This window comes from Acomys minous, assembly GCF_964271855.1.
Source record: "Acomys minous genome assembly, chromosome: 4".
NCBI lineage: Eukaryota > Metazoa > Chordata > Mammalia > Rodentia > Muridae > Acomys > Acomys minous.
This window is the reverse complement of record NC_140486.1, coordinates 10,120,527-10,147,300: the sequence shown is the minus strand read 5'-3', so window position 1 is coordinate 10,147,300 and position 26,774 is coordinate 10,120,527. Positions and strand designations below refer to the sequence as shown.

At 41.6% G+C, this 26,774-nt stretch overlaps 1 protein-coding gene across 4 annotated transcripts in view; it reads right to left on the bottom strand.

Annotated features, from left to right (window-relative positions):
• Positions 1 to 26,774, bottom strand: part of SETBP1 (SET binding protein 1) — a 363,443-nt gene that overhangs the window by 26,514 nt on the left and 310,155 nt on the right. For all 4 annotated transcript variants that reach the window (XM_084778779.1, XM_084778780.1, XM_084778782.1 and 1 more), the window contains one exon: positions 10,388 to 10,558. In XM_084778779.1, coding sequence (XP_084634905.1) covers positions 10,388 to 10,558 — 171 coding nt within the window. The remainder of the gene's footprint in view (positions 1 to 10,387; positions 10,559 to 26,774) is intronic.

Sequence of the window (26,774 nt, the reverse complement as noted above, 5' to 3'; positions counted from 1 at the left end):
TGATGAGGAAACTTGAGAATTGAGATGTTGGTTAGTCTCCCCAACTTCTGTAAGGAGAATGGAAAAGGACTGTGGTATTGTATTGAGGGTTCCATAGCAATCTCTTCCTTGACTCATAAATGCAGTTTCTACCCCACCTTGTTGTGATGACAGATGCCAGTTTCCCAATGAGGTAACTTCTCTAACCTCTCTATACTTCATTCTATAACTTATATTATGAAGTAATGGGCAAAAGTCCTTGCTGGTCTAGTCCAACTCAGTCCGATCTGGTCTTTCCTAGGGCAAGCACCTGGAGAAGCAGGTCCTTGGGGAAGACATGCTGGATCACAGCAGCAGGAGATGGAGGGTACAGAGAGAAGCCATGCGTTCACTCAGTTTCACAACCCTTACTCTACCCTCCCTCTCTCCACCCCGCCTGCCTCTGCCTCTGCTTTCTTCAGCTGCCTACAGCGTGCCTGGACCACTCAAGATCATTCTTAATGACCGTCATTACAGGTTCCTTCCACATTGCCTGGGGCCATCTCCGCAGCAAGGAGCTGGAAAGACTTTGCCCCTCTCTCAACAGCTGGACACACTATCCCAACTTCACAGGAACTGAGTTTCTTTTTTAAAAACCTCTCCATTAATTACAGGAAACCCAAAGTGCTATGCCCCTTCTCATTAACATAGTTGCTTTCAGTTGCCACTAAATTATCTCACCACCATTAAAGTAACAATCTAATTAGACTTCTGGAAATAGAAAAAGCCAGTGAACAAGGCGGGGATCGCACTTTCATCTCAACACTGGTCATAAAATATTTGTGCCCCTTCCTTCTTCCCTGTATATAATCTGTCCCTGGAAGAGTCTCTTTCCCTTCTCTCTCATTTAGAAAGAAGAGCTTGAATATTTGATATGAGTATCTTAATAGAAATCACTTCACGTCTGGGAGGTTTTCTCTTCCACATTCTCTGAGTGTGGAGTCCTCATTACAATAATCACACCTGACTCCCCCTGTGTCTCATGCCTCACAGCCAAACCTCCCACTGGGCTTCAATGGAGGCGTGAACGATACTATCACTGGGAATAAGATAAAATGTATTATTATCATTACTCTATTTTTAAGAGAGTCTGACTGAGGCATGAGGTGGTTGGAGCGTTATCTGCATGATGCATTCAAAGATAAATTGAGTTTAACTTCTTTGAGATAGCGTATTTTCAAACCTGTCATTAAACCTTCCATCTTTTTTCTCAAATATCTCAGTTTTGGAGAGAAAATAATTAGCTATATTAAGCCAGACATATTTATCGAGTATCTATTATGCGCCAGCACTGCACAAGGGTCTTCGTTCCATACTGTGTCAGCGAACTGCACAGTAGCATTGCACTGAGTCTCTAATTCTCTTGTTTTTATCTCCTGCATTGCAAGGCTCTGGGAGGCTCATAGACTGTCTAGTACACATTGAATGATGTGAAATCTAAATATGGAATTATAAATGTGTAGGAAAACTCATGCTGCAGCCACAGTGTAAATTAAAGTACAGCATAGGTCAAGGTGGTGTTCAGTCATTCACAGAGTGGCTAATGATAACTTCTGGGTGAGGGAAGATATTTATGCATTGTGTTCCTCGTCCTAGTCTTTGGAAAAGCACATTTTTAAAATACTGCATAAGACTCTCTCTCTCTCTCTCTCTCTCTCTCTCTCTGTGTGTGTGTGTGTGTGTGTGTGTGTGTGTGTGTGTGTGTTGCAGCTTATGAGTGCATGTGGAAACAACACTAGGCATCTTTCTCTATGACTTATTGCCTTGAGACATGGGCTCACTGAACCAGAAGCTTGGCCTTTCAGCTAGGTTGCCAACCAGTGATCTCTTGAGTTCCACTTATTGCAGTTACCTAATACTGGGGTTACAGGCACAGTCATGCTGGCTTTTTATGTGAGTGGTAGGGATTTGAACTCAGGTCCTCATGCTTGCAGAACAAGTGTTCTCACCCATTGAGCCATTTTCCTTAGCCCTTATCTAAGACTCTTTACATGAAAATAATTTCCTCCTGAGGTCACCAGGAAGGTTAATAAGAGAATGGGCTGACACTATTGAACAAGAAGACTAGGTGTTCCAATGACTCTTTCAGGTCATCTTCTGCCAGACATTATCAGAATGGCTATATTTCCAATATTTGTGGAAGATAAAGGAAGTCATTGCCTCACAGTACCAATTGGCAATGATCCTAGAGTGTGTGTTTTCACCTGTTAGTTTCCACATTTTCTCAGAAGGCAGTTGTCCAATACATCTTAACCAATATTTATTATCATTTATCTTCTTTCAAACTCAGCACTAAGGAGTAAAGTTTTTAAAGCTTAGATAAGGTCTAATAATTGGAGATTGGATTCATTCCAATGTGGGAGGCAGGTGTGATCATCTATACCAAATGCAGAGATCAATCAATGGGCAGTGGGCTTATGAAGATCCAGGGAAGCTATGGTATTCAACGACCCTGAATGGGTAAGAATGCATATAAAATGGGTTCCAGAGAAGAAGCATCACAAATTAGCATTCAAATGACACTTAAGGTGGATATATAGGGGAAAATTTAAGGGTAGAAAATAGTAACGGTTAGAATAGCAGTCATAGCACTGATGGTGGCACACAGTGGCCAAACTTCTAATAATTTGCTCAGATTTCCACAGGAGTTGCTTCATGTAGGCCTTTCCATGATGCTCTACACCAGCCAGCACAATAGGAGTCCTTTGAAAACCATGGTCTGACAATAAACACCTCCAAGGAGATGAAGATAGAGGGAGAGCTGGGGGTGAGGGGGGGGGCTTCCATTCTCATTCCTTCAGAATCAAGAAACACTGTCATTTGCAAGGGATCTTATTAGCTGTGTTAAAGTTTCTCGATTACGAGTGGAGTCAACTTTGGCCCTTAAAGTTAGGTTTATGCCGAAATTGTTTACAGGAGGTCAGTCCCCACAGTGACTAGCAGGGCACCTAAAAGGTGTCTTGTGAGATTTAAGTGTCCGTACCCACAATCATGGGCTACGGCATTGTTGAACATGGCACAGTATATAGCTTAAGAGAGTAATGGATTAGCTTGTTACAGAACAGATAGGTACAGAGAAGTGCAGTTTATTTCACTCAGCATTCACAGTTACACCATGACATGAGGGGGTGGCTGATATCCTCCTTGAACCTAGGATGAGTCAGCCAGTCAGTCTCTCTCTTTTTCTTTCTCTCTCTCTCTCTCTCTCTCTCTCTCTCTCTCTCGTGTGTGACTCTTTGTATGTGTGTCTTTGTGTGTCTCTCTGTGTTTGTCTTATGTGTGTGTCTTTTTGAGCATGTATCTCCCCCCTGCCCCGTTTGTCTTTCTGTGTGCAGGAAGAGTCAGTCAGAAACAGAAGCAGCAGTATGTACTTCATTCTCCTCATTCTACCCCCAACTTTGTGGTACAGAACTATAAGAACCTCACTTTTGTGATTTTTCTCATTATGATTTAGAATGTGGTCTCACCCTAAATATGATGGAAGAAAAACAAAACCCGTGCTTCTAGCGGGGAATCCTGACTTCCCTGTCCACTAAATGACCTCCCTGAGAATTTACGTCAATATGCAGAGACAAGAAAAATTAGCCTGACTTACTCAAGTATAGATTATCTAATATGCTTATTAAATCGTTATTGGGGAAGTGTAATAGAAGTTGTTTCAAATTATGCATCACTTTGAACAAATCTTATTGAAGCCTTCAGTGCATTAGCCTTAATGTCTCCCAATAACGATGCAGCTTCCCCGTGAATTGGACTTTCTTCCCCACAGCAGATCAATAGCTATTGAGCAGTGTGATCACGCAGGCAGGGCCCACTAGAACACTGTGGCTGTGCCACCATCCTCCCTCCCTTCTCCTCCCTTAAGAGCTCACGATGGCTACTCCCTTTGGCATCTCCTCTACTGCCCATCCTACCAATCAATAACACTGCCATCAGCGTGTGTCTCACCCTCCATGAAACTAAAAATTTGCCTTCAATAAAACTACTGGGGAGTTCCCTTTGACATGTGCGTGTCCACCTGCTCACGCACTTTGGCTGGAGAACATACACTGTTAAACTCTGATTTATAATCTTCTCTGTAATGCTTGTACATAAAATATGGTGGGAAACATTCTTATAACAGCTAAAGATCACATGTGTGAAAAAGCACCGTTTTGACTCCAAGCCAATTATTTGACTAATATTTATGAACACTGGTTTTAGAATCCAGTGTGTCTCGGAAGTTCATTCACCATGTCCAGCACAAGAAAAGCATATACCTCCGGCCTTTCAAGCAATTATTAGACTCAGATTTTTTAGTGAGCATTTACTCTATGTGTTCAAGTATAACAGACAGATGAGTATTCTGTATTTTGAAGAGAAAGGACTAGTTACATGAGTCCTTCCAATGTCTGACTTCTTTTCCTTGGGCACATTCTTAAGGTAATTTTGCATTCATTTTTATGCACACAGATTCGTGCTGCTCAGAACCTTGATCAGCAAAGCTTCTTTCACAGGGATCTGGAGAGATGCGTTAAGTGGTCCTGGGGGTAGCTGGAGGGTGGTGGTGGTGGTGATTGGATATCCTCCAAATACATTGTATACATGTACGAAATAGTCACAGAATGAGAGGAGTGTTATTAGTTTTTATTTATTTATTTGCCCTTTTTCGTTTTAAACGAAAACAGTCTGGTTCCTCAAACCATCCTATAAAAATGATAACTTACCAAGAGACAAGTTATCAAAAAGCTGATTTCTTTACCAAGCATGAGGTGTTTTGCTTACAGTGAGAGGTGAAAGAAGACTCAAGTGAACCGTTTCGTGCCAAGTAAGCAAGGCTACCACACAAGCATGCCATTAAACAAAACCAAACTCAGAAGCTCTTAACAGCCTGCCATGTGCTTAGCTGGAGTTAGGAAGATCGCTCCCAGCCAATGGTGAGGTCTACTTAACGACCCTCCAAGCAAGCAGAGGATCATAGCTAAGAGATAAAGCAGCCGTTGACCATGAGAGAGGTGGAGACCCACTAAAAATCAGGCCGTAGACAAGAAATCAGACTCAAATCCAACTCTATGACCTCAGGCGTATCTCTAAATCTCAGGATACACACATCTCTCCACATATGGAATAAGGCAGAGTGTTGGACATGAGCCCACCTGTGTGTTCCCAAATCCCCCAGGTTTGTAGGAAGCCATTTGTCTGTGGAGAGTGGAATCTCATGAAGGTCTGGCTTCTAGCACCTGGGGGAGATCTCTGGCTTGTTTCCCTGAAAAAGATCTGCTTTGCAGCCTGAGACCGGAAATCAACCAAATCTGTGCAGTTCTCATGAGAGTCTCATTTTCGTACTGCCAAAATGAAATGGCCTGTTCCTGCATCTTGACACAGGAGAGTTTTGGCTTAGCTCTGATTACTCAGGGCGCTAATACCCACCTGCTTTTCTGACTGCTTGGCATGCTTGTAAATTACCTGCTGGATGCAAGCAGAGGGGGGAAGCCCACATAAGCATGTGATCCCAACAGCACTGTCTTTCCCACTGAATGAAAGAGTGCAGGGGGATTTGTGGACCACCTGTCTTTGGCCTCTGGGAAATATCTGTGCTTGGCAAGCAAAGGTAAAAAAAAATAAAAAAAATTAAAAAGCAGGCAGATTTCTTCAATCCATAAAGGGAGGTCTCAGTGCATAAGCAGTAAGTTTGAATAGCATTTTCAAGGTGAATAGTGCAGACCACATCCAAAATCTTTTGCTGTAGTCAAGTTATTCCTTCCCTGATTCCCAGTCATGGTACTATAAGCAGCTGCCTCTGCCTGGATGCCCTCCCACAGAGCTGCAACTGATCCATCAAGGCTTCCCCACTCTTGTATGACATGACTGTCCTCACTCTGATTTCTTTTGATGATATTGTTGATTTGCCACACCCATGCAAAACGTCTCATTCCACAGTGCATATATGAAAATATGAAAGCTCATAATTAAATCTGAGAGAGGGTCGCATTCTGTATCTTAAGATTTCCCCCAACGACTTGGTGAATGATGTTTCCAAGACAGGTTAAGAGTTCACCCCAGGAAAATATGTTGTGTGGTTAGTTTAACCTGTGGAGTTTTATGTCTCTTCCTTTTCAAACCTGACAACATTCATGGATCAAGTAAAAACTGAAAAAGAGCAAGGAAGGGAGGCAGGGCGCCTGGACTCACTTCGTGGCCGTAGCACTGCTTCTCTTGAGACATCAGCTAGTGGTTCTCTGAACTCAATTTGAGAAGTGTCATTGCAAACGTTTCTGTTACTTCAGCTGGGCTCATTGTCTAAGAATGACCAGTGACTTCTGTGGAGGACTTAATAGTACAGGCAAGGTGAGGTCCTGGCTCATAGCACACTGATGAAATGAAACACTGAGTGTGGAATGGGGACCATTGATGAGTCTTGCTTGGCTTCTAATCATAGCATAGGCATTGTGTTTAAATATTTACCTATAAGCTTATTTGATAGATATTGATGGCATGTGCCATCAGTGTACATGCTATGAATACAGTAAAACAAAACAAAACAAAGTCATGGGCTCTATCTGTGATATGTCTACAACTTTATGACAAGGATTAACTGAAGAAGAAGAAGAAGAAGAAGAAGAAGAAGAAGAAGAAGAAGAAGAAGAAGAAGAAGAAGACGACATTATGGAAGGGGATCTATTGAAAGATGGTAAGTGAGGTCAAAACACTGGGTATCAAGAATGTGTGCTGCAGCTGTGACAGGCTGGGTCTTGGAGATGTATCAAATGTGAGCAGGAAGAAAAACTGTGTATAGTACAGTACATCCAAGCACTTTTTCTGGCCAAAGGCATGACTTTGCCAAAGTGAGACTGGCTCGGAACTGGTGGGAGGTAGAGCAGAAAGCAGGGAAAGGCAGACGAATAAGGGCAGGACTACAGAGATCTGAAGTTTAGGTGATGGCAAGAACTCTAAGGCTATTGGAGAACTGGTTAAATCGTGAGATAGAAGGTGTGGACTCAGTAAACCCAGGAGGTCATGAAACCCGGAGGTTGAGAGCATGGGTTTGGGGATCCCGATCATCTGTCGGCTGCTGGGGCTATGGGGTCTTTATTTTTAGATCCATATTCTGAAAATAAGGTCCAATTGTTTATTTCACAGAACCCTGTGTTGGTTATCCACCTGAGGCAACAAGCCTTTACACAGCATCATTCTAGGATCATTAGTTACTAAAACTTGATGAAGAATAAATAATTGCTACCACTTAGTTGCTTTTCCGAGACTAGTGTTGGACTCGCCAGATTAACCACGAAAGGCTTTGATAGCCCCTCTCCTTCCTGAGTCTAAGTTACTCTTTCTTTCTTAGCTCTCATATGTGGTGGAACGCTATGGATGCTCAGTGTCTGTTAATGGCTAGCTCAAAAGAGAACGCCTTTATGTATTGGGTAGATCATCCCTAGAAAGCCTTTCTTAGTCTATCAGTTTATTTAATCTTCAAAAAAAATCCCCATGAGGACTGGAAATGTAGTTTAGTGATAAAGAACTTGCTCAACATGCGTGGTACCTGGGTCCCATCTGCAGCATCACAGAAAAGGTATAAGGTAGAGGTTACGTATTCCTAATCTGCAAACTGTAAATCCCCAGACTTCAGAATTTTAAACTCTGGAGCACCAATGTGAGCACCAATCCACTCCATGGATGCGGCTCAGCCAAAATATAGCTGCACTAAAAATAGTACACAGACTATAGAGATATTTGTTCCGGGATATTTAGTTCTCCTTATTCACAATAGATTTTTTAAAAAAGGAAACACTCTAAATATCCTTCAACTGATGAATGGATAGTGAAAATGTGGCACATATGTACAACAGAATTATATTCAGCTGTAAGGAAAGGTGAAATCCTGTAATGCGCTCCCCGCCATCACCCAGTGACACTGGGTCCATTTTCATATATTATCAAACAAAAAGCCTATTGCCAGGTGAGGTTCAAGTTGCTCATCAAGAGCGGTCCATATGGCCCCCAAAACAATACAGAAGATTGCCATTTCTCTTGGTTGCCTGCCAGAATTGAATGGTAAGACTCTCATACTTAAGACAACATATCCTTTGGTCGCAGGACTTCGGGATGTCAAGCTGGTACTGTGCTGGAAGCTTCCTCCATGATGGCTAGCTCTTTTAGTACAGAAAGGAGTTATGTAAGCCACCAAGAGAAAAACGTTTTCAAGAGTTCTATCCAGTTTCAAGTCCTTTAAGCTGCAGTACTGATCAGCTGAGTGAGATATGCCCCACAGTGAAGTCTTGGCACTAATTTGTTGAGAGTAATCAAGATTTGCCTTCACTCAGTAGAAGGAAGTCAAGAAGGCACTGTAAACCTCACCAAAAACTTATGGCTGGATGTAGACCAGAACCTACTGCTAACATTTGGTAAATAGATTCAGCCTTCGAAATACTCATGCTTACAGCCTTACACAACTGGAGCTCTCACCCCCTCATCAAAGAAGCTGCTTCCTGGATCAGATGGGGTCTACTGCAGTGGTCCATAGCTGGCCAAAGTACAGAGGGCACATTACTGTAGCGTGTCGGTCATCAAACACCACAGGTATAGCATCACCCCTCTAGCCAAGGCTCAGGGAACGGCATGGAAGAGGGGGTGGAAAGATAGTAATAGCCAGAAACTAGAAGGACAGCCACAAAATATCATCTTCTGGACTTGACAGGAATGTTGCACTCGAGATCTTTTAGCAATATGGCTGCCTGCATAAGGAGCAAGCTAATCAACATTCTTGCAAAGACGGGAAGGGATCACAAGGCCTCTTTGCTAGTTGGAGAGCTGCAGGCAGAGCACGGGAAAGAGAAAGGGAGCCAGTTTGCTTCAGGGCTGGATCCTTGCTACACTGCTCATGCCCAAATAGGTCAACCGTACATTCACGTACATGCATACACACACACAAACACACACGAACACACATGCACACACGCACACACGCACACAAATACACACACAGATATATATCTGTATATACATGCAATGCTAACTAGACTTAATAGAATATACATACAAACATGTATATGTATATAATGCATACACACACACACACACACACACACACACACACACACACACACACCCTCTCTTCCTCTCTCTCTGTCTCTCTTTCTCTTTCTCTTACCCCTCCCACCTTACCCCTCATGCTCATTTAATAAACCTCATATAATATAATATTATTTTCTTATCATCTTATATTAAACATAAAATTGGTGCTGAAACCCAGCACATGAGTGTGAGATAAAAAATAAAACAGCAGTGTATGAGGCATATATGAAATGTAGATGAATTTCATTTTAAGCTTGGGTCTTAAGTGATCTCAATAGATATATTCACTTTGTTTTTCCTGATGTGTGGTTGCAGGGCCATGGACAGATGCCACATTTGGCCCTTACGCAGTATTTTCAAAAGAGCACCTTAAAGGTTTTCTATTTGCTTTTCCCCCCTCCACATTTTAACTTATTAAACTTGCCATGAGAACACTTTGATTTCGACCAGGAGGGTATCTTAGGTTCAGGGTGAAGACAGATCTGCTCCATGACAGAGCTAAAGGTTTTTTTTCTCAGAATCCACTTCCTCCTTATAACTGATGACACCACCACAAGGTGTTGGCATTTCACACCTACTTTTGTGGGTCCAGGGCCCAGTCACTTCACACTCAGCCATGACCTGGGATCCCAGTTGTGTTTACAGTCTTTACTAAGACTGTTGATTGACACATGAACATTTCAACTGGTGAGACTGAACCTGCCCGGCTGATCTACTGTTCCAACAGGACAAAGACACTTTGGTGAGAAGGACTTTAAATGGCAAATTAGTTTTTTTATCTACTGAAAAGACTGAACATGCAAAATGGTCCCCACAGTGCATTCTTAATCACTTCCAGGCACAAGCATTTCTGGTTAGATACTCAACCTGCAATTGTTTTTAAATTAATTATCCACTTAATTTTTTGATAGTATGGATGAGACTTGTGCATATCAGGAAGTACTTTAGTACTGACTCACATTCTCAGATCTTGTTTCTTGCTATTTATTTACTTATTTGGTTGTTTATTTAAACTCACTAAGTAGGTGAGGATGCCTTTGAGCTCCCAATCCTCGTCCCGCCTGAGTGCTGGGAATACAGACATTCATCACAGTGCTCAGTGTGGACTTTTACTTACTTATTACATTTATTATGGGGGTGTTTGCATTGTACTTTTTAGTTTTATTTATTATTTAAAAGTATTTTATTTAGTTTAGTTTATTTTAGTTTTAGTTTCGCACAATGTATACAATGTGATGTCACTCGCCCCCCACCCCCACCCCCATGACTAGAGGACTTTTTAAGTGTCTGTCTTCAGTATGTGAAAAGTACTCACCTGCATCCGATGTTGCTGCAGATGCAGCGAGGAGAGATAACACAGGGGCTGAGGGGATTGCAACACTGTCCCCAGCAGTTGGCTTCTTCCTGGCCATCATGGTGGCTACTGAGCCCTCGCTCTTACTGTGTGCTGCCGTCTGGTCCACTTTTAAGTGGGGACTTGGCATCCCTGAAAAACAATAAGCCCAGAACCTGTTAGTTAATTGAAAGGAACAACAGGGCGAGCATCATAAAACCTGAAAACAATCTGAGTAAATAGTGCAATTGTTTGTCCTCCTTCTAGTTCAAAAAGAAAGACAGTTGAACATACTGTAAGAGAAAATTTCACCGTGGTTAGCTTGAGGATGAGGTTAGGACTAACGGCTTTTTCTAGAATGGATGCCTACATATGAGGCCACGCACAGATTTAGTGAAGCAATATGAGGTATCAGCGATCCATCAGCCTGAGGATCCAGAAGCCCATCTTACAGAGGCTACACTGAATGCAGTGTGACTGGTAATTTGCTTCATTCCAACCCTAGTGAGGCTCCCTTCTTACCTGGCTGGGAAGACAAGACTAACTGAAAAGAAAAGACTGTGTAAACAAGTCCTGTAGGTTTGTGCACTCTTCATTCTAGATGCTGAAGAGATTCTAAAGTTGTGAGATCAGCATGAAAAGGGAGGAGGAGACACTCCACTCATGTGGAACTGTGAGGCTGAGGGAAAGTCATTCTTGGAGCCGAGAAGAGAACAAGCAAAGTAATAGGTAGGGTGGAACAGGATCCACCTTAGGTGTCAACCACTGGCTGACAGGATCAAGAAATGAATACCTCTCACAGACTGAAATGAATGAAATTCCAACAAAGTGTATAGACGATACATATGGTATCTCCTCATATGTGGAAGTTAAAAGCATGTTTGAATGTAGAATCGTGATTGCTATAGGCTGAGAGAGATCATGGCCGATTAGATTTGAACAGTTGACTTGGAGGGCTCTGAGTGTCCGGACTCACAAACATCACAGACCATGTGATTAGGATGCTGTAGCCCTTGATCTCTTGTGGGTGATGCTGAACCCCAGTTTTGCAGCTCTGACACTTCCAGGCTATTTCCAAGAACAAGTTACTCGACACAACTTAATGTAACTTACCATTTAAGTTCATAGTTTTAAACTTGAGTTTTCATGGTTAGCTTTCTTAATCTAAAATGCGAGGCAATGACAGAACTTTGTGAGGTCCTGGTGAGCATTGGGAGAGTGAATTAATGTTAGGCACTTGGGATAAGTTCCAGGACACACTCCATGCGTTGCAAGTCTCTGCTATTCTTGCTAATGTGTAACTGTCTATCATTATTGTTACAGATATGGAAGTAAATATAATTCATGACTTCCTCAGAAGCGATTTGAACCAGTAAGTAAAGGCTCATCTCTCTTTCCTGATATGGTTAAGGATTTATGGGCCACTATCTATATCCCCAGCTGTAAACCACTTCTAAGCCTAGAGGGTAAAGTGTGCTTGATCCAAGTGAAAATGGCCATCTACTGGGGCTTCCTTCATCTGTAGGCTATACGCTCGCTGCTAAGACCAACAATAATAAACTAGGTTTTGCCAGTCATTCTTGACGCTAATTTTTCCATGCCAACCAACTTGAGTGATAGCGTCCCTTCATAGAGAAATGTAATCTCAATCACTATAGTGAGATCACCTTTAATCACTTGGGCTTCATGGCAATTCAGTGAGGTGTGACCATAGCTATTACTATTTTCTCAATTTTACAGTTGAAAAGAACACCCTTTTGTGGGGCTTAAGGGAAAGATGAATAAAGCCCTCCCGCTCTTAGGTAGAGCTGGATATCTCCAGTTGCCAAATGCCAAAGCCAGGACCATCATGGTCCATCAGACCATACTAAGACTGACCACAATCCAAGCCCATCACAGCATGCTTCAGGCTGAGGACTCAGAGGTCTCACTACACAACAGGGTGATGCATCTGAAGGCACCTGGAGAGTGAGTCATTTGTCTTTTCCCCTGCTACCCTCCTTCTACTCTTCATCCTTGTATGAGAAACCCTTGCTGAAGATGCCTCGAATAATAAAATTTTTTTCACTTTTCTGAGCTTGTATTTCAGAGTATTTTGAAGGTAGAAAGAGACAGAGGCCGAATTCTGTGGTAACAGCATTACAAGGTATGTCCATCAGAACACTCAGGAATGCGCAGTGTATTCTATTAACAAAATATGCAGGACTGTTTAAGACAAACTAAGCACAGCACCCAGTGTGGCTATAGTCACCTACAAGAACATTCACGCAAACAGTTACCAGGGCTTACTCTAGTGGAGGAAGGGTCAGAGGTTTGTGGGTTACAGGAAGTGGCGATCCTCTTAAGAGTTGGGATTATAGATATAAGCCACTGCCTCTAGCAGCTATTATTTTTTTTAATTACAAACATGTATTAACTTTATTTTTTCTATTGAAAAAACAGAGTTTTCAGGGGAAAACAAATCTAGAAACGCCTTAGAGTACAATATTGGGTTAGCTTGTGGCTGTTAACAAGTCTGATTATATGGAAAGAGGGCAGGAAACCAAACCAAACCAAGCCAAGCCAAGCCAAGCCAAACCAAACCAAATCAAACCAAACCAAACCAAACCAAACCTAACCTAACCAAACCAAACCCTCATTATTGGTCCTCTGCAAGACCACAGCAGTATTCCTTCCAAACACACCTTGGAATTCTAAGCTATCAGCATTTATTACATTCAATAACTGCTGCTTTGGAAAAATCTCTGACAAGCCATTTTTGTACCTGTAGATGCAGATTAAGCAGACACCTTTCTACTTAAATTATGATGTGTTTTGGGAATGGAGGCAATAAACAGGATTAGTAGATGAATATTTAGCCCTCACTCGGGAATAAGCTGATTTCCAGTCATTTCAGTTGTACCCATTTTCATGCAAATGTTTACAATCTAAATTAGTCTCTGTCTGCATCATCTCGTTAGAGTTGGCCTGATCATACCTCTGCTGGGTCTACTTTGCCACTCAACTGTTTATGCTACAGACAATGTTAAAAGCAATAAAATGACACTGAGAACACTCTGTCATCCGGATCATCACTGTTTAGCTTCTGCAAAAACCCTAGACAATTTAGGAATTGTCAACTTTTGAAATCGTATTTAAGGAAAAGAAAAGGGAAACTAGCCCGAGCATTTTCCTCAGTCATTTTTGCATGCAAAGGGATGACGGACATCCAGAAATAGCACGTGTGGCCAAGACTATAAGATAAACTTTACACAAAGGCTCTCACTCTTTCTGAGAGCAGAGGTCTGGAGAGCATGGAACGAGGTGGGGGTGGGGGGAGCTGCCCCTTGGGAAATGACATTGTGCAGGTGGCAGAACTGAGAGTTTGCTTCCTTTCAATCTAGTGGTAGCAGATGGTCCATGAGGGGCATTTGGAGAGTTTCTTCCCAGTCTTCTCTGTGCATTGGAACAGGAGTTTTTTGAGGTAGGAAATAGATTTAAAAAAAAAAAAAAGAACCAGAGTCTGGCAGACACTGGGCCATTGAAAGCACCCCTGTTTACACGGGAGCCGTAGGCAGTCTGTACAGAGAATTGGTAGCCGAGCTCTGATGTTTCCTGCACTCTGTCACAAAACGGAGTGCCATGATGCTTGCATATTTAGAGGCCAGCAGGTTTCTCAAGGAAGAAATAACGGCACTAATAACTCTGGTAATCTAACATCTGCCCATAATTAAAAGACAGAATCGAGAGAAAATTTAAAAGTTACTTCTATGACAATATATCACAGTAACCTGTTAACTTCTATTGATGAATTTTTTTAAACCTCTTTGTAACTCTACTAGAGGCTATCAAGGGACAGTCACTCATTTTCAAAGGTAATTTCTCAGACCACTTATCCCCTCAAACCTCTACCTGTGCACCGTGTTTGCATCAGGGACTTGATTTATAGATTCTCCTCCTGAGATGCAGAAGCTGACTTCCTGTTGCCTTGGTTACTTGGAACTCAGTTCAAGGTTAAACTACTCCCAATCAAAAACACTGGCAGGCGCTGAATCCGGTGGCCAGGTTATTGACTGCCCTGGGATGCAGAAAGGTCAGGGACCAAAGCACTGTTTACTGCCTTACGGGTGAGTCAATAGCTTCAATATTTTGATTCTCTTCCTTCTGAAGGAGAAGTAGACGCTCAATTACTTCTTTCCTGGGTTATTCAAGGTCACAAGGGTCATGCTAGAAAGCAGGGTCGATGGTGGGTGATTTTCTCAGGGTCCCTTTAATGAGCTTCGTGACCTTGGCAAGTAAAATCAACCTACTCTTAAGTAATTTGTACGTTGCTCTAAAGTTCGCAAAGCTACTTACCTCTTATTTCTCATTGTTTTTTATGGGGATAAGGGAGTAACGACAAACAAATACCCTTAGTGGGATGGCTACTGTTCACCCTTCTTCTCTACTAGATGAGAAAACAGAGATTTCAAGATAAGTCATATGACTGGCCTAAAACCATCCTGATGGCAGATGTGGCACAATCTGCACACTTCAACTCACTGTTGGGTCCTCCACATGGCTTCCTTGAAATAAGGAGCTGACAGCTCATCACTGACGGGCCCCGCAGATCTTATCTTGGTGCTTCCACCACAGAGAATAGTGTATCTGCCAGACAGAACTTGACTCAACGTCGCCTTAGCCGAGTAGCTTCATTAATTTTCGAATTCTAAAATTTTCAAATGCAGGTGCTCCCTGCAGCAGATGTCTAGGCTGGCGTGGTGGGGCAATGTAATGCTACTGGGATGTGTGGTCCTTTCTTTCACCTCCCTGATCTCTACTTACTCGGCAGAATGCAGAGTTTGGTTTGAATGGGGAATTAAAACCCACTGAGCAGGTAAGTAGCTTTTAATTGTGCAAAGGCTTTTGTCATGCAGCGTGCCTGCCAGTGGGTGGTAGGAGGCACGTGGTGAGCCCATCAGCTGACAAATGAGGAAACAGAGGCACAAAGAACTCGATGTCTTATACATGCTCACAGGTCATGCATGTGAGTAAAGTTATGCTAAAATCCATGTTTCAATTCAGACCTCTCTTCATTCTTCAATATTCTGACTTTTGGGTTTTAAACCTTTAACAATCACCCACTTTCTGATTTACCAGTTGTCAATTAAATCCTACTATTTCTCTCTTATGTAGTTTAAAGATGGGCTTTACTCATGGCCAAAAAGTAAATCCATGCCACAGAAGAAACCGATGCAGTTATAGAAAGCCTTGTGAACTATTAAATCATATTTTTCAGTGTGCCAAATCCAGGACACTCTATTTCATTTATTTAAATATGCTTTATGGTTTTTGTTGTGTGTGCATGTATAATGTGTGTGCGTGCATGTGTGTGTGTGCTGTAGCACACATGAAGATATTAGAAAACAACTTTATGGCTCCGATGTTCACTTTCCATTTTTGCACGGGCTCTGGTGATCAAACTCAAGATGTGAGGCATGTATGTCTTGAGCCATTTCTGTAACCCCAAAGTATTATTTTTATTGCATCATGTTAATCATTAACTCATAGGTACTTAATAAATATCCATCCTACCAGCAATATGGTACTGGTCAAAATGAAGTTCCCATTTCCTAAAGGAGTTATGCTCTGCTGATTTCTGTAGGGCAAAGGGTGCCCTTAGTTTTCTATTAGGGCAGGGACTAAAGGGCTTATGGGTATTAGCCAAGAGGAAGCCACAGTCTCTACTATTCATATGACATCATCAGAAAGAGGTGTCACATCAGATGGATATAGCTTTATGGATTCTGACTTTTGTAAAAAGAGAACCTTTGGAAATTAGCAAAAGGTATGGCCCACTGAGTACAGACGCCCAGAAGCTGGCTTTCAAGCAAAGACACAAAGTAACCTGTTCATCAGGCATTGCCTTGTCATCGCTAATTTCGTGTCAATGAGTTTTACTTCATTTTATGACCTAAAGAGATAAAACTCAGGCAGGGCCACTCTTACGCGTAAATGTTTCAACAGGCCTAGAGTCAATTATTATGAAGCAAGCAATTACTACAGAAGTAACCACCAAAACTGGGACCTTGTGGTCTCTGTTTTTCAGTGTAGCATAGCCATGGAGAATGAAATAAGATGAAACGAAACGGCAAACAAACAAAACAAAACAAAACAAAACTGATAAGCCCAGCAAGAGAGGAGACCTGTGGAGTCTATCCTGAATCAGAAACTCAGAAGCTCTCTCTCTGTGGGCGCTGAGAGGCTGCACTTCCACTCTGTTTACTAATATCCCACACTCTGCCCGCCTGCCTGTGCCAGATATCATTAGATCCCTCAGACTTCAACTCTCTCTGGATAGAAAACACTTCTTTACTCAAAGATCTCAATCTTAAAATGTGGGTTGGATTTAGTAACTGGAAGTATAGAGACACTTATATAAAACAAGAAAATAAGAGCAAAATCAAAAGCAATAATTCTTTCTGAAACTGAGAGAAGATTCCACACAAGTTATATATAAAACAAATCCAGGCGGACGTGTCGGAGAGAGGCAGGCAAGCACACTTTAATGCCGTCTGTAGTCAGGTAGGCGTGAGGTTCGTCTGCTGTTTCACCGAGCACTCTTCTGACGTAGGATCCAGGGCTTGGTCTGTAAGTATGTTTTTATTTCTCTGCCAATTCTTCTAGCATCTACAAAATGCTAACAGGCAGAGGCCATGCCTTTCCCTGGGCTCCTCATGCCTTGTTTTGATAGAAATGAGATACTTAAAGGGGTCTGTCGGACACATGAATACAGAGTCCACACACCTGCCCTCCAAGGCCCAAGGCTTTGGAAACTAAGCTACAAATTCTTAATATCTAAAATTCTGTTTTTTTTTTTGGTATAACATAGGTTAAAAATATATTTCTTAGAGTAACACTTTACAGAATTACTGCTTGTGTGATTTTTGAGCTAGTCATGTTAGCGCTGTGCCACAGTTTCTTTGTCAGTTAAATGAGATCATTGTGAGAAATAAGCAGGCTTTATGCTATTAGAGAGGAAGTCATCCCTGTCTTCTCTAAAAACAAACAAACAAACACAAAGCCCCAAAACAACAACAACAACAACAAGCCAAATTCATCCACATACTAATTCCTAGAACCTGTGCAAATGTTTTGTAACAATGTAAAAGAGAATTAAGGTTGACACCCTATAGATATTTTTAATCAGCCTACTCCAAATAAGGAGAATATATGCATTTTTCCAAACGGCCACAAAATAATCACGAGAGACCAATGCAGTAGGGGGAACAAAGCAGAGGAGAAAAGAAAGAAGTGCATGTGATGGTGGGACTAGGACAGAAGGCTTGCCACTGGCTTTTAGGACACCAGAAAGGCAAGGAATACAGAGGATGTGCAGAAGCCGGAAACAAAGAAGTCACCTCCATGATAGCTCCCAGGTAACAATCTATGGTTAGTGAGACCCATTTGGACTTCTGATTTTCAAGAATGTAATATGATACGTTTGCCTTTTTTAAACCACTAAGTTTTTTAGAAATTTGTTGCAATAACAAATGAAAACTAATATCAACGCAAAAAATATCCTTATTACAAAGCCTCATTTTACTAAGTATTCCTTAGGCCAATCACTACTATTTCTTAGCGACATACTCTTAGTACTGTCTCCTTCAAAACTTACTCCTCACGTTTAAGTTACATTTGTGGCCTGAACAGTTTTGACTCCTTAGGACTCACTGAGTTTAGTCCTTTAAAAATAGATTTCCAGCACAAAACTGACACAAATAAATTCCTCAATGGCTATATATAGTCAGTAACTTACATTAGAGATAGATATGTTGATAAGAAATAAGAGACTGAAATTACGAGACACTGGCTTCTCCCCATGATTGCTGAATGCAGTCAAACAATGTTAGGACTGCTTTTCTGATTATGTCTTTAGACCAGAATCTATTCCAGCCCATTGTTCTGATTCTAAGCTTTCAAACGTCAGAGAAAACTCTACATTGTGTGGTTTGTTCTCACCTCTCTTGCTTTAGAAGTGCATAGATGGGCTGAAAGGGGAACCATTTGCATCTGCTGTCTTCACAGACAGACTCACATTAAAGTGTATTTTACTTTGTGTAATATGTTATAATGATTCAGATTTAGCTCCTGAGCTTGTAGTGGAAAGGTTTTGCCAGCAGAAAGGTGTTTTCTGTAAGTGCTCATTCATATGACCCAGAAGACCTATCCACTCTCAAAACTGCAGAGAGAAGCGACGATCCAAGTCACGAGGCTTTGGAACCATCTCACATCGCAGACAGCAAGTTTTCTGACAAGAATAACATATAGACAAAACACAAAGTCTGCATCCTGATCAAGATTCACAGTTACTTTTAGGCTCTAGGATGAATCCTAGCCTAAATTTGTCTAACACAGACACAGACACACACACAGACACACACAGACACACACACACACACACACACACACACACACACACCACAGGAGGACAAAGGGGAACTAAAACCAATGTAATGCTGACGTAATTTCATCAATGTTTTAAAAAATGCAGACAATAGGCTTGCCTGTTCTATGGAAAATATAATAAGGGGATTTACAAAAGGTAATAACAAGGGAGGAACAAATCCACATGTGTAATTAAAGCCAATTTAATAGTACAGTGCTTCTAGTATACTCTTTATATCCTTGGAGAGCAGGTCAGTTACAAATCTACCTCTGAAATGTATATAAAGCTTTGCAATAGGCTGTTGATGAATACATAGGGACTTCAGTAAAGTAAGGCCAAGTAGCTTCTTTGGGCTGGAAATCAGTTGAGTCCCACCTCCACTGAGAGAAAACAATTTGTTTTACCCAGGGTTACACACCAGCAAATCAAACATTGTAGCAAAATGTTCCCTTATTGTCTCAGGCCAACATGTTAGCTATGCAAGTTTGAATTCTCCAACTTCACAGAAGTAGTTTGCTTGGCCTTCTAGTGCATGCCTGTGAGTCTCTATCCACAAGGCAGCAAAGAAACAACATGTGATAGAAACTAGAGGACCATAGCTTCTCGAAGATTCTCTCCTGGGTTCTACAGAACGTGAAGGGCTTAGAAGTCAACATCAGTTAGTGCCAACATCTTTTGCAGTGTCTTTCTATCTACCTCTAGAGTACACAGTTGCTCAGCACATCTGTGTGGCAATACAGATCTCCATGTGATGCTAACTGGGTCACCTCATTTGCATTTTGATTACTGCTTATTTAGAAGGCACACAGAAAAAGCTTCATATCAGGAGGTTAGTTCATGTGTGTATATAAATATATGTATAAATAGGTAAAGGCACATTTGCTGTTTTGTGGAAGATCAGTTTCGTAGACCGTCATCTTCCTGCCCATATCTATAGATATCCAATTACTGATGGAGGGTTTAATTTTAAATGTGATGATGGAATCTAATTGTTGTCAGTACAATATTGCCCACTGACTCTGGCTCAAGAAATCAATTTAACATATATCCTCTTTGATAAGTGGTCACATCTTTATGTTAGCAAAAATTTCACTGTTTTATGATTTTTAAGAAATTTCTTAAAAGCATATACTTTATCTCACTATTTGAATTCATGGAAAAAATGCACTGTGATTGTGCACAGGTGTGCACATATAGACACAGGCTGTGAGCTAGGAAAGCTCTCTTCTTTGTAATAGAAGGGGGGGGGGAACCCAGAATCACAGAAACTCAGACCCATCATTAGATAGATCTCCTAATCTTTATCTCTAGTAGTTCAGTCGGACGAGCTAATACCATGATGATGGCTTTGAAATCTCTTAGGAATTGGATGAGGAGAAGCGATAGTGATGAACTCCCAGCTAATAAACACAGAGTGCTTATTTCGGCAGAATGATCAATTTCTAGATGTCCTGAGGCTTGTCTGATGCAGTTGATTTACTCATCCTTGCCTACCTCACTAATAAAGCCCAAGTCCACCATCAGACTATAGAGCGGCCTGGAATTTCTTAAAGGGGCAGCAGAAAATCAAGGGCACGCTCACCATCTCCTTGTACAAGTTCTTCTTGCCTTCCATCCGTGGAACCCCAGCTGCTTTTCTAGGTGGATACTCTGTACTCAATAGACTTTGGGCTAGTACAGTAATAAAGGCAATTAATTTGTTATCTTGTTAGTGGGAATTTAATGCAATGATCTGAAAGAACTCTTACATATTGTGATAAACTTTAGCGCCTCCGGGTGGCTCCTCATTTCACATCTCATCCATTATGTAAATGAGATTTGGAAATAGTTGAGTCTCACTAATGTAGCTCAACTCTGATGGATTGGAGATAGTCAGTCCTCTGGAAACTAATGAGGTTAAATGCTTCTCAACATTGCTTTGTACTTGGTTGGTTCTGCAAGGCCCTGCTCAAGACATGAGTGCAGTGCATTTTCTCAACCAAGGTAATTCTAGTGCTGCTGCGCCCCCAAAGTGGTCTAAAGTAAGTTCGACTAGAGGGATGCCTGTGCTGATCCAAATTACTCCATGGTGCACAGAGCTAACTGACACCACATCTTCACACTGTAGCATGACCGATGGTATGGTTTGAGATAAAAGGGAGGTATTTCAGTAGTTAACATATTAAGGGAGGCCTTCAAGTCATCCAGGAAAGAATAGGTGAATTTCCAGATGTAGACACTGTGGATAAAGAACCTGCGGTTGCACTTGAGATCCTAGGGGAACTGTTACTACAGAGGTTTGGCACTAGCGAAGAGATGATTGCACTTTGCATTCAAAGAGTCACAGGAGTGAATCCAGTTACCCGGAGCCCCGCCGTGACAGATAACAAAGACTCCTGTACTCTGGGTTCTATTTGGAAGGCGGAAGAAGTGGAGCTCCAAAGCCAATCTGACATTCAGAACAGGAGTGGGCGCAGTCCCAGAGGCAGTTTCAAGCCATTCAAGGTCACAGGGGTTAGATAGGGGAATATGAGATGTTAGCTCGCAATAAAAAGCATCTGTGACAAGCTACAATCTTTATCCTAGAGAAGGGAGGGGCTGAATGGAGGAAGTGAGAGCAAAGATACAGGAATAGGAACATCTTGTGCAGGAAGCAGAATCCAAATGTGTTAGCCCATGATTGGGAATAAACCACTTAGAAGGAAGGAGATTTAAGTTGGGGATAAATAAGTCTGTGACCCGAGAGCCAGAAGGACCTTGTTTGAAAATCCACCCTCTATCACCGAACTAGGTGGTGACCTTGTTTAAGTGACTTAACCTTTTAAAGATTCACTTTCCTTGCTTCTTAAGAAAATAAAAAGTTTAATAAACTGTCTACCTTGGAAGGCTGTGATGGGGATTAAACTGATAATGCCTGTGAAATCCTTACCCGGTGGCTGTGGCAGAAAACTACTGGGAACAGGCCAGCTGGGGAGAGGTCCAGGGATCCTGGGACACGGAGAAGGCATCCTCTAGCATGCGTGATGCCCCAGGTTCAAACTCTACTATGGGGGTGGGGGGTGGGGGCAAAAACCAAAGGCAAGTAGGATGGAGGCTCCTCCCAAAGGAGTCATGGAAATATCGTCAACCCGGTGGAAGAGTTTCTGGCTTCTTCCTAGCTATCTTTCCTGAGAGCTGGGGCCCCAGGAAGCAAAGTTTAGTCAACTCCTAAATATTTAACTTGATGCTACACTTCCAATAAATTTCTGAGGGATGGAAAGCAGTTTACTTCATGTGTTATTCCTCAAGAGTTTCCCTGACTACTGTGAACACAGCAATTCCAAGGCCCCCACACTCGAACAGTTGACTCTTAGGGAAGCTGCCTACCTACATGAAGAAATCGGATTCAGAAACAATAAATTTAAATAAAAATAACAAACTACCCTATGTGGAAAAGACCACCCACATTATTTTCCCTTGCCCCTGGGACCATGCTAGAGGTTTGCTAGGGTGATTTTAACTAGCATACTCTACTAGTAAAGTAATGGAATTTATTTATTGTTTAGGTTCGATACAGGCATACATAATAGAAATGGCTAAGAATAAGAATTTATGCTAATGATACCATAGTAAAGGCTACAGCACAAACAATGTGATCATTTTTATGGAAGAGGGAGGAAAAGGGGGATTTCAACATGGTTAAAAGGCTGAGCGCTGTGCTTATATTATCAAGCCTAAGCCACAGCTGTATAAATTAGTGAGTCTTCTCAGCAATATTTCATCTACTCAACAATGCAATGAACACATGTACCTTTACCTTGGACCTAAGTACAAAGATCCAAAGGTGAATTTCTGTTCTTAAAGTGCCAAAGAAAAATGTAGAGAAGCTGATGTGATGAGCACTTTGTGATAAGTACCACGGGTCAGTTATAAGGGATGTGGCTTCATAGCATAGGGAGTGACTTTTCCATTGGATCTTAAACAAGTCGGAAGCATCGGCAGAGGGGGCATGGGAGAAACTCTGGGAAGAAGGGACAAAATGCATTTATCAATAAGGTGTGTTTGAGGAAAAGCAAGAACGCCCATAGCTAGCCTGAAGCTTTTCTGAGTGGGCGGGAAGGTGAAGTGACATAGGTGAGGTGGCGTGTGTCAAGCTTGGGATGGTAAAAGAGCTGAGGAATTCACTTGGGTAATGAGTCCTCAGGAAACACTGCTATGGAGATACATAGGGTAGAAGTGGCTTCCTTTTTATTGTACAACAAAGCTGTTCCCTGTGGATCTGCAGAAGTGGTCATCAGATGTAACACCTTTGTAAATCATGGGTAGAAACTGAACTTCCAATGAAGAGGTTAACGGCTTGTCTTGCTTTATGTAAGTCATATTTCTTTCTCCCTTCTCTGTTCCTTCCTAAGTCTGATGGGCGGCAGTTAGTTATGGCTCCTTGTCGAAAAACACCCAATTCTGTATTCAAGTCATAGGTTTGGAAATAAAACCTTTTGTGATTTTTTAAGACACTACTTGCAGGACTTTGCAGATAAGGGTGTTAGCAAATTAGAGCACATTGCCATGGAGATAAGCCTAGGGGTGTGTTCTGCCCCTGTGGATCCTTATCACTCTGCAATGAATGGCATCTTCAATGTTGCTTCCTGACTTTACAGCCTGGAGAGTCTCAGTTTTTGAAGGACTTCATGCAAACACAAAACCCCAGTTCAACACAGGACAGAAAACAAAGACTTGGAATGTGATGACAACTGAATGTAATAATGATAGAAGTGGACACCACGTCGGTGCGTGGACAGCGGGACAGCGGGACAGTGGGACAGCGGGACAGCGGGTAGTTTAATGAGGCAAAGGAAGATAGGAAAAGAAAGGTGTCCGATTAAACTGGTAATGTCAAATTTTCTTTTTAAATTTTGGGACAGTGTCTTACTATGTATCCTGGCTGGCCTGATACTCTCATTGTGTGGCCTGGGCTGGTCTCGGATTTACAGACATCCTTCTGCCTTTCCTCTCCAGTGTTGGGATTAAGGGTGTGTCCCAACAGACTTGGTTAATGTCAGTTCTTAAAGAGGCAGGTGCCATACAGCTTTAAGTGACGGCAACTTGTAAGTTGTTGCAAAAATGCCAAGAGAGTTAACAATGCAAATCCCAAACAAAATTACCTTATTAAGTCAATTCTCATGGTTTGTTTAATGGAAAGTTATTGATACTCTTGTGTAGGGAGAGATTTCTTTTGGTCTTAAACAGTGGGGAAAATACCTGTTTATCTCACAGTAAGACGGAGAGCCAAATGAGAGAAGGACTTCAAGAAAACAAGAGAGCTCTTACTTAAAAAAAAAAAAAAATAGGATGCACTGGGGATGGAATCAAAGGCTGTTGTGAGCCACTGGACATAGGTACTGGAAACTGAACTCCAGTCTTCTGGAAGAGCAGTGTGCACTGAACCATCTCTCCAGCCCTAAGATCTCACTTCTTTATGACAATAAACGACACAAGATAGTTTTATTGGATAGGAGAGACCATGCCCAATCTTGCCTGAATTTTTGTTGTTGTTATTGTTGTTTCTTGTTTTTAATCATAGAGATGTAGGTGCTACCTACGGATAAAAAGGCATGCCTCAGAGCTGTCTTACAGGGAAAGACAGTTTTTATTAAAACTTTTGAGGTTATTCCAGGGCCAACTAACTGTCCAAGGTTTCCTCATAGACTTAAAAAGAATTACATGTATCACTTTCAATCTAAAATCCTACAACCCTAACAGACACTAACCATGTGTTATGTATGAGGAAAATGAGGCTGAGGTTGGGTTCTCACAACTCAGCCTTACCAGGAATTTACATGAAAGTCTTTCTACTGTAACTTCTTATGAGCAGACTTTCTCTCCCAAAGATGTTAGGAATATATATCTACATGTTAGCGTCTAGATCCCTGACTGTGACAGGAAGAACACGAGGCAGTTCTTATGCATGTCCCTTAGGCAAAGGTGGAAGAAAATAGTCCTGGTCAGTGAATGGCTTGTTTCTTCATTCTCTCTAGGGGGCAGTACCTTAGTTTGGGACTTAGAAGTTAAAGAAATCTACTGCTTAAAAAAAGAACCCTCCCAACAAAACAAAACAAAAACAAAAAACGTTCAAGAGTGTGTAGATAGGCCACAAGTATAGAAGTCATAGATAGTACCCTGTTATAACCCTGTGACCTACAACAGAGATCTGTCTGTAAGACATGGTTGTGCAATAGTGGCACAAATGTTATGGTAGTAACCAATCACCTTTTCATTGAATTTAAGGCCCACTGCATGAGAAGGGACCAACACCAGACACTGCTAAGTGCTCAAAAGCCTGATTCTAGATGGGCTATAGGCCCCAAGGGAGAAAAAAAAAAAAAAAGCCTATCACTGTTATTTTGCTAAATAAACATAGCAAAACAAACCAACCAAAAAACCCCAAATTGCTATTACTGATATGTTGCTATTCCCACAGATAAGTATATCCCTTAACTCTCATCAGAGAAGCTTCCTTTTGCACTACACAGTATCAACACAGAGACCCACATTGGACAATGCAGAGAAAGTGAGAGACTTTGGAGCGTTCAGTCCTAAATGGAATGTCTTATCAAACCCTTCCTCTCATGGCTCAGGGATCTATGCAGAAGAGGAAGTGAAAAGATGACAGTGTGAGCCAGAGGCAGTAGACGACTCTGAACCAACAGTGTCATGGAGAAAGAACAGGACCAATGCGCATACAGCCTCAAGGAGACTGACAGCATGAACAAGACCTGCATAACTTTAAGCATAAACCAAAGCCAAACAAGGAGAAGAGGAAGGAGACACAACATCCCACCTCATAGCTGCCAGGAAAGGGGAAAGTATGTTTTCTTCAATTTAGTCTCACAGGCAATATGAACCACACTCCAGGGACAGCCCCATACCCAGGAGCAGTTGTCTAACACAACACGGGCTCGGCTTTTTTATTTTATTGCTTTTAGTACACTTGCCGTTTTGTTTTGTTATCTTTTGTCTTGCTGGTTTTATTTTGTTAATTTTTTTTTCTTTGAGAGAGAGTGAAAGAGATAGATAGATAGATAGATAGATAGATAGATAGATAGATAGATAGGTAGCTAGAACATGAAGGTGAGTGGGTAAGAAGGTAGGGAGACTATGAGAAAAGTTGGGGGAAGGGCAAGAATATGACCAAAATATATTGTATGAAAAATGTTATTATAAGTGAATTTACAAAAAGAGTATACAGCCAGGTCTATACAGAGAAACCCAGTCTCGGGGAAAAAAAAAAAAAAGGAGTATACAAATAAGCCACAACTATGGAAATCATCATGAATCCAGAACTAATAAAAACCAGCCAGGATTGACATGAGCTCAAGAATTAGACTTCTCAAGCTGAAATCAAGAGCCACAGAGCAAGTGAAGTGGTCAGGAAATGTCAATAAAGCAAATGTAATATTTTAGAAAAAAATTTTTAAATGCCCTTACAAAGATTCCAAGTCTGTGAGCTAATGGATACGCTTATTCAGCTCGACTTAGCCATTCCCCTAATCATGCGTATTTCAGAACAACGTGTTATACAGGATAAACAGATACCATTTAATTTCTATTTGTCAAGTAAAAGAAAATGTCTGACTGCATTTCTCAAACCTGGAAATTATTACATTTACTGAGCTATAAAGCTGACAGTAAAACATTATTTTTCCAGCACTGGTTATGTAATAAATGGAATGTGTTTTTCTAAATAATCAAAGTTATCTGAGGGCAGCTTTTCTACAAGCCAGAAATCTAGTTGAGAGCTCTTGGGTTCTTGGTTTGGGCAGGTAGAGATTTTTTTTCTCTCCAACATCTCATCGAAGGCTCTCCCTTTAGGAAAGAAGACTGGGAGAGGCCAACAGTGGACTTCTGTGTTCCCAATAGCATCCTCATCAGCAATCACAGGTTTTCCCCACTTGTGGACCAGCGCCCCCCTCTGTCATCCTCAGGTAATATCTGCACATGCCTGTG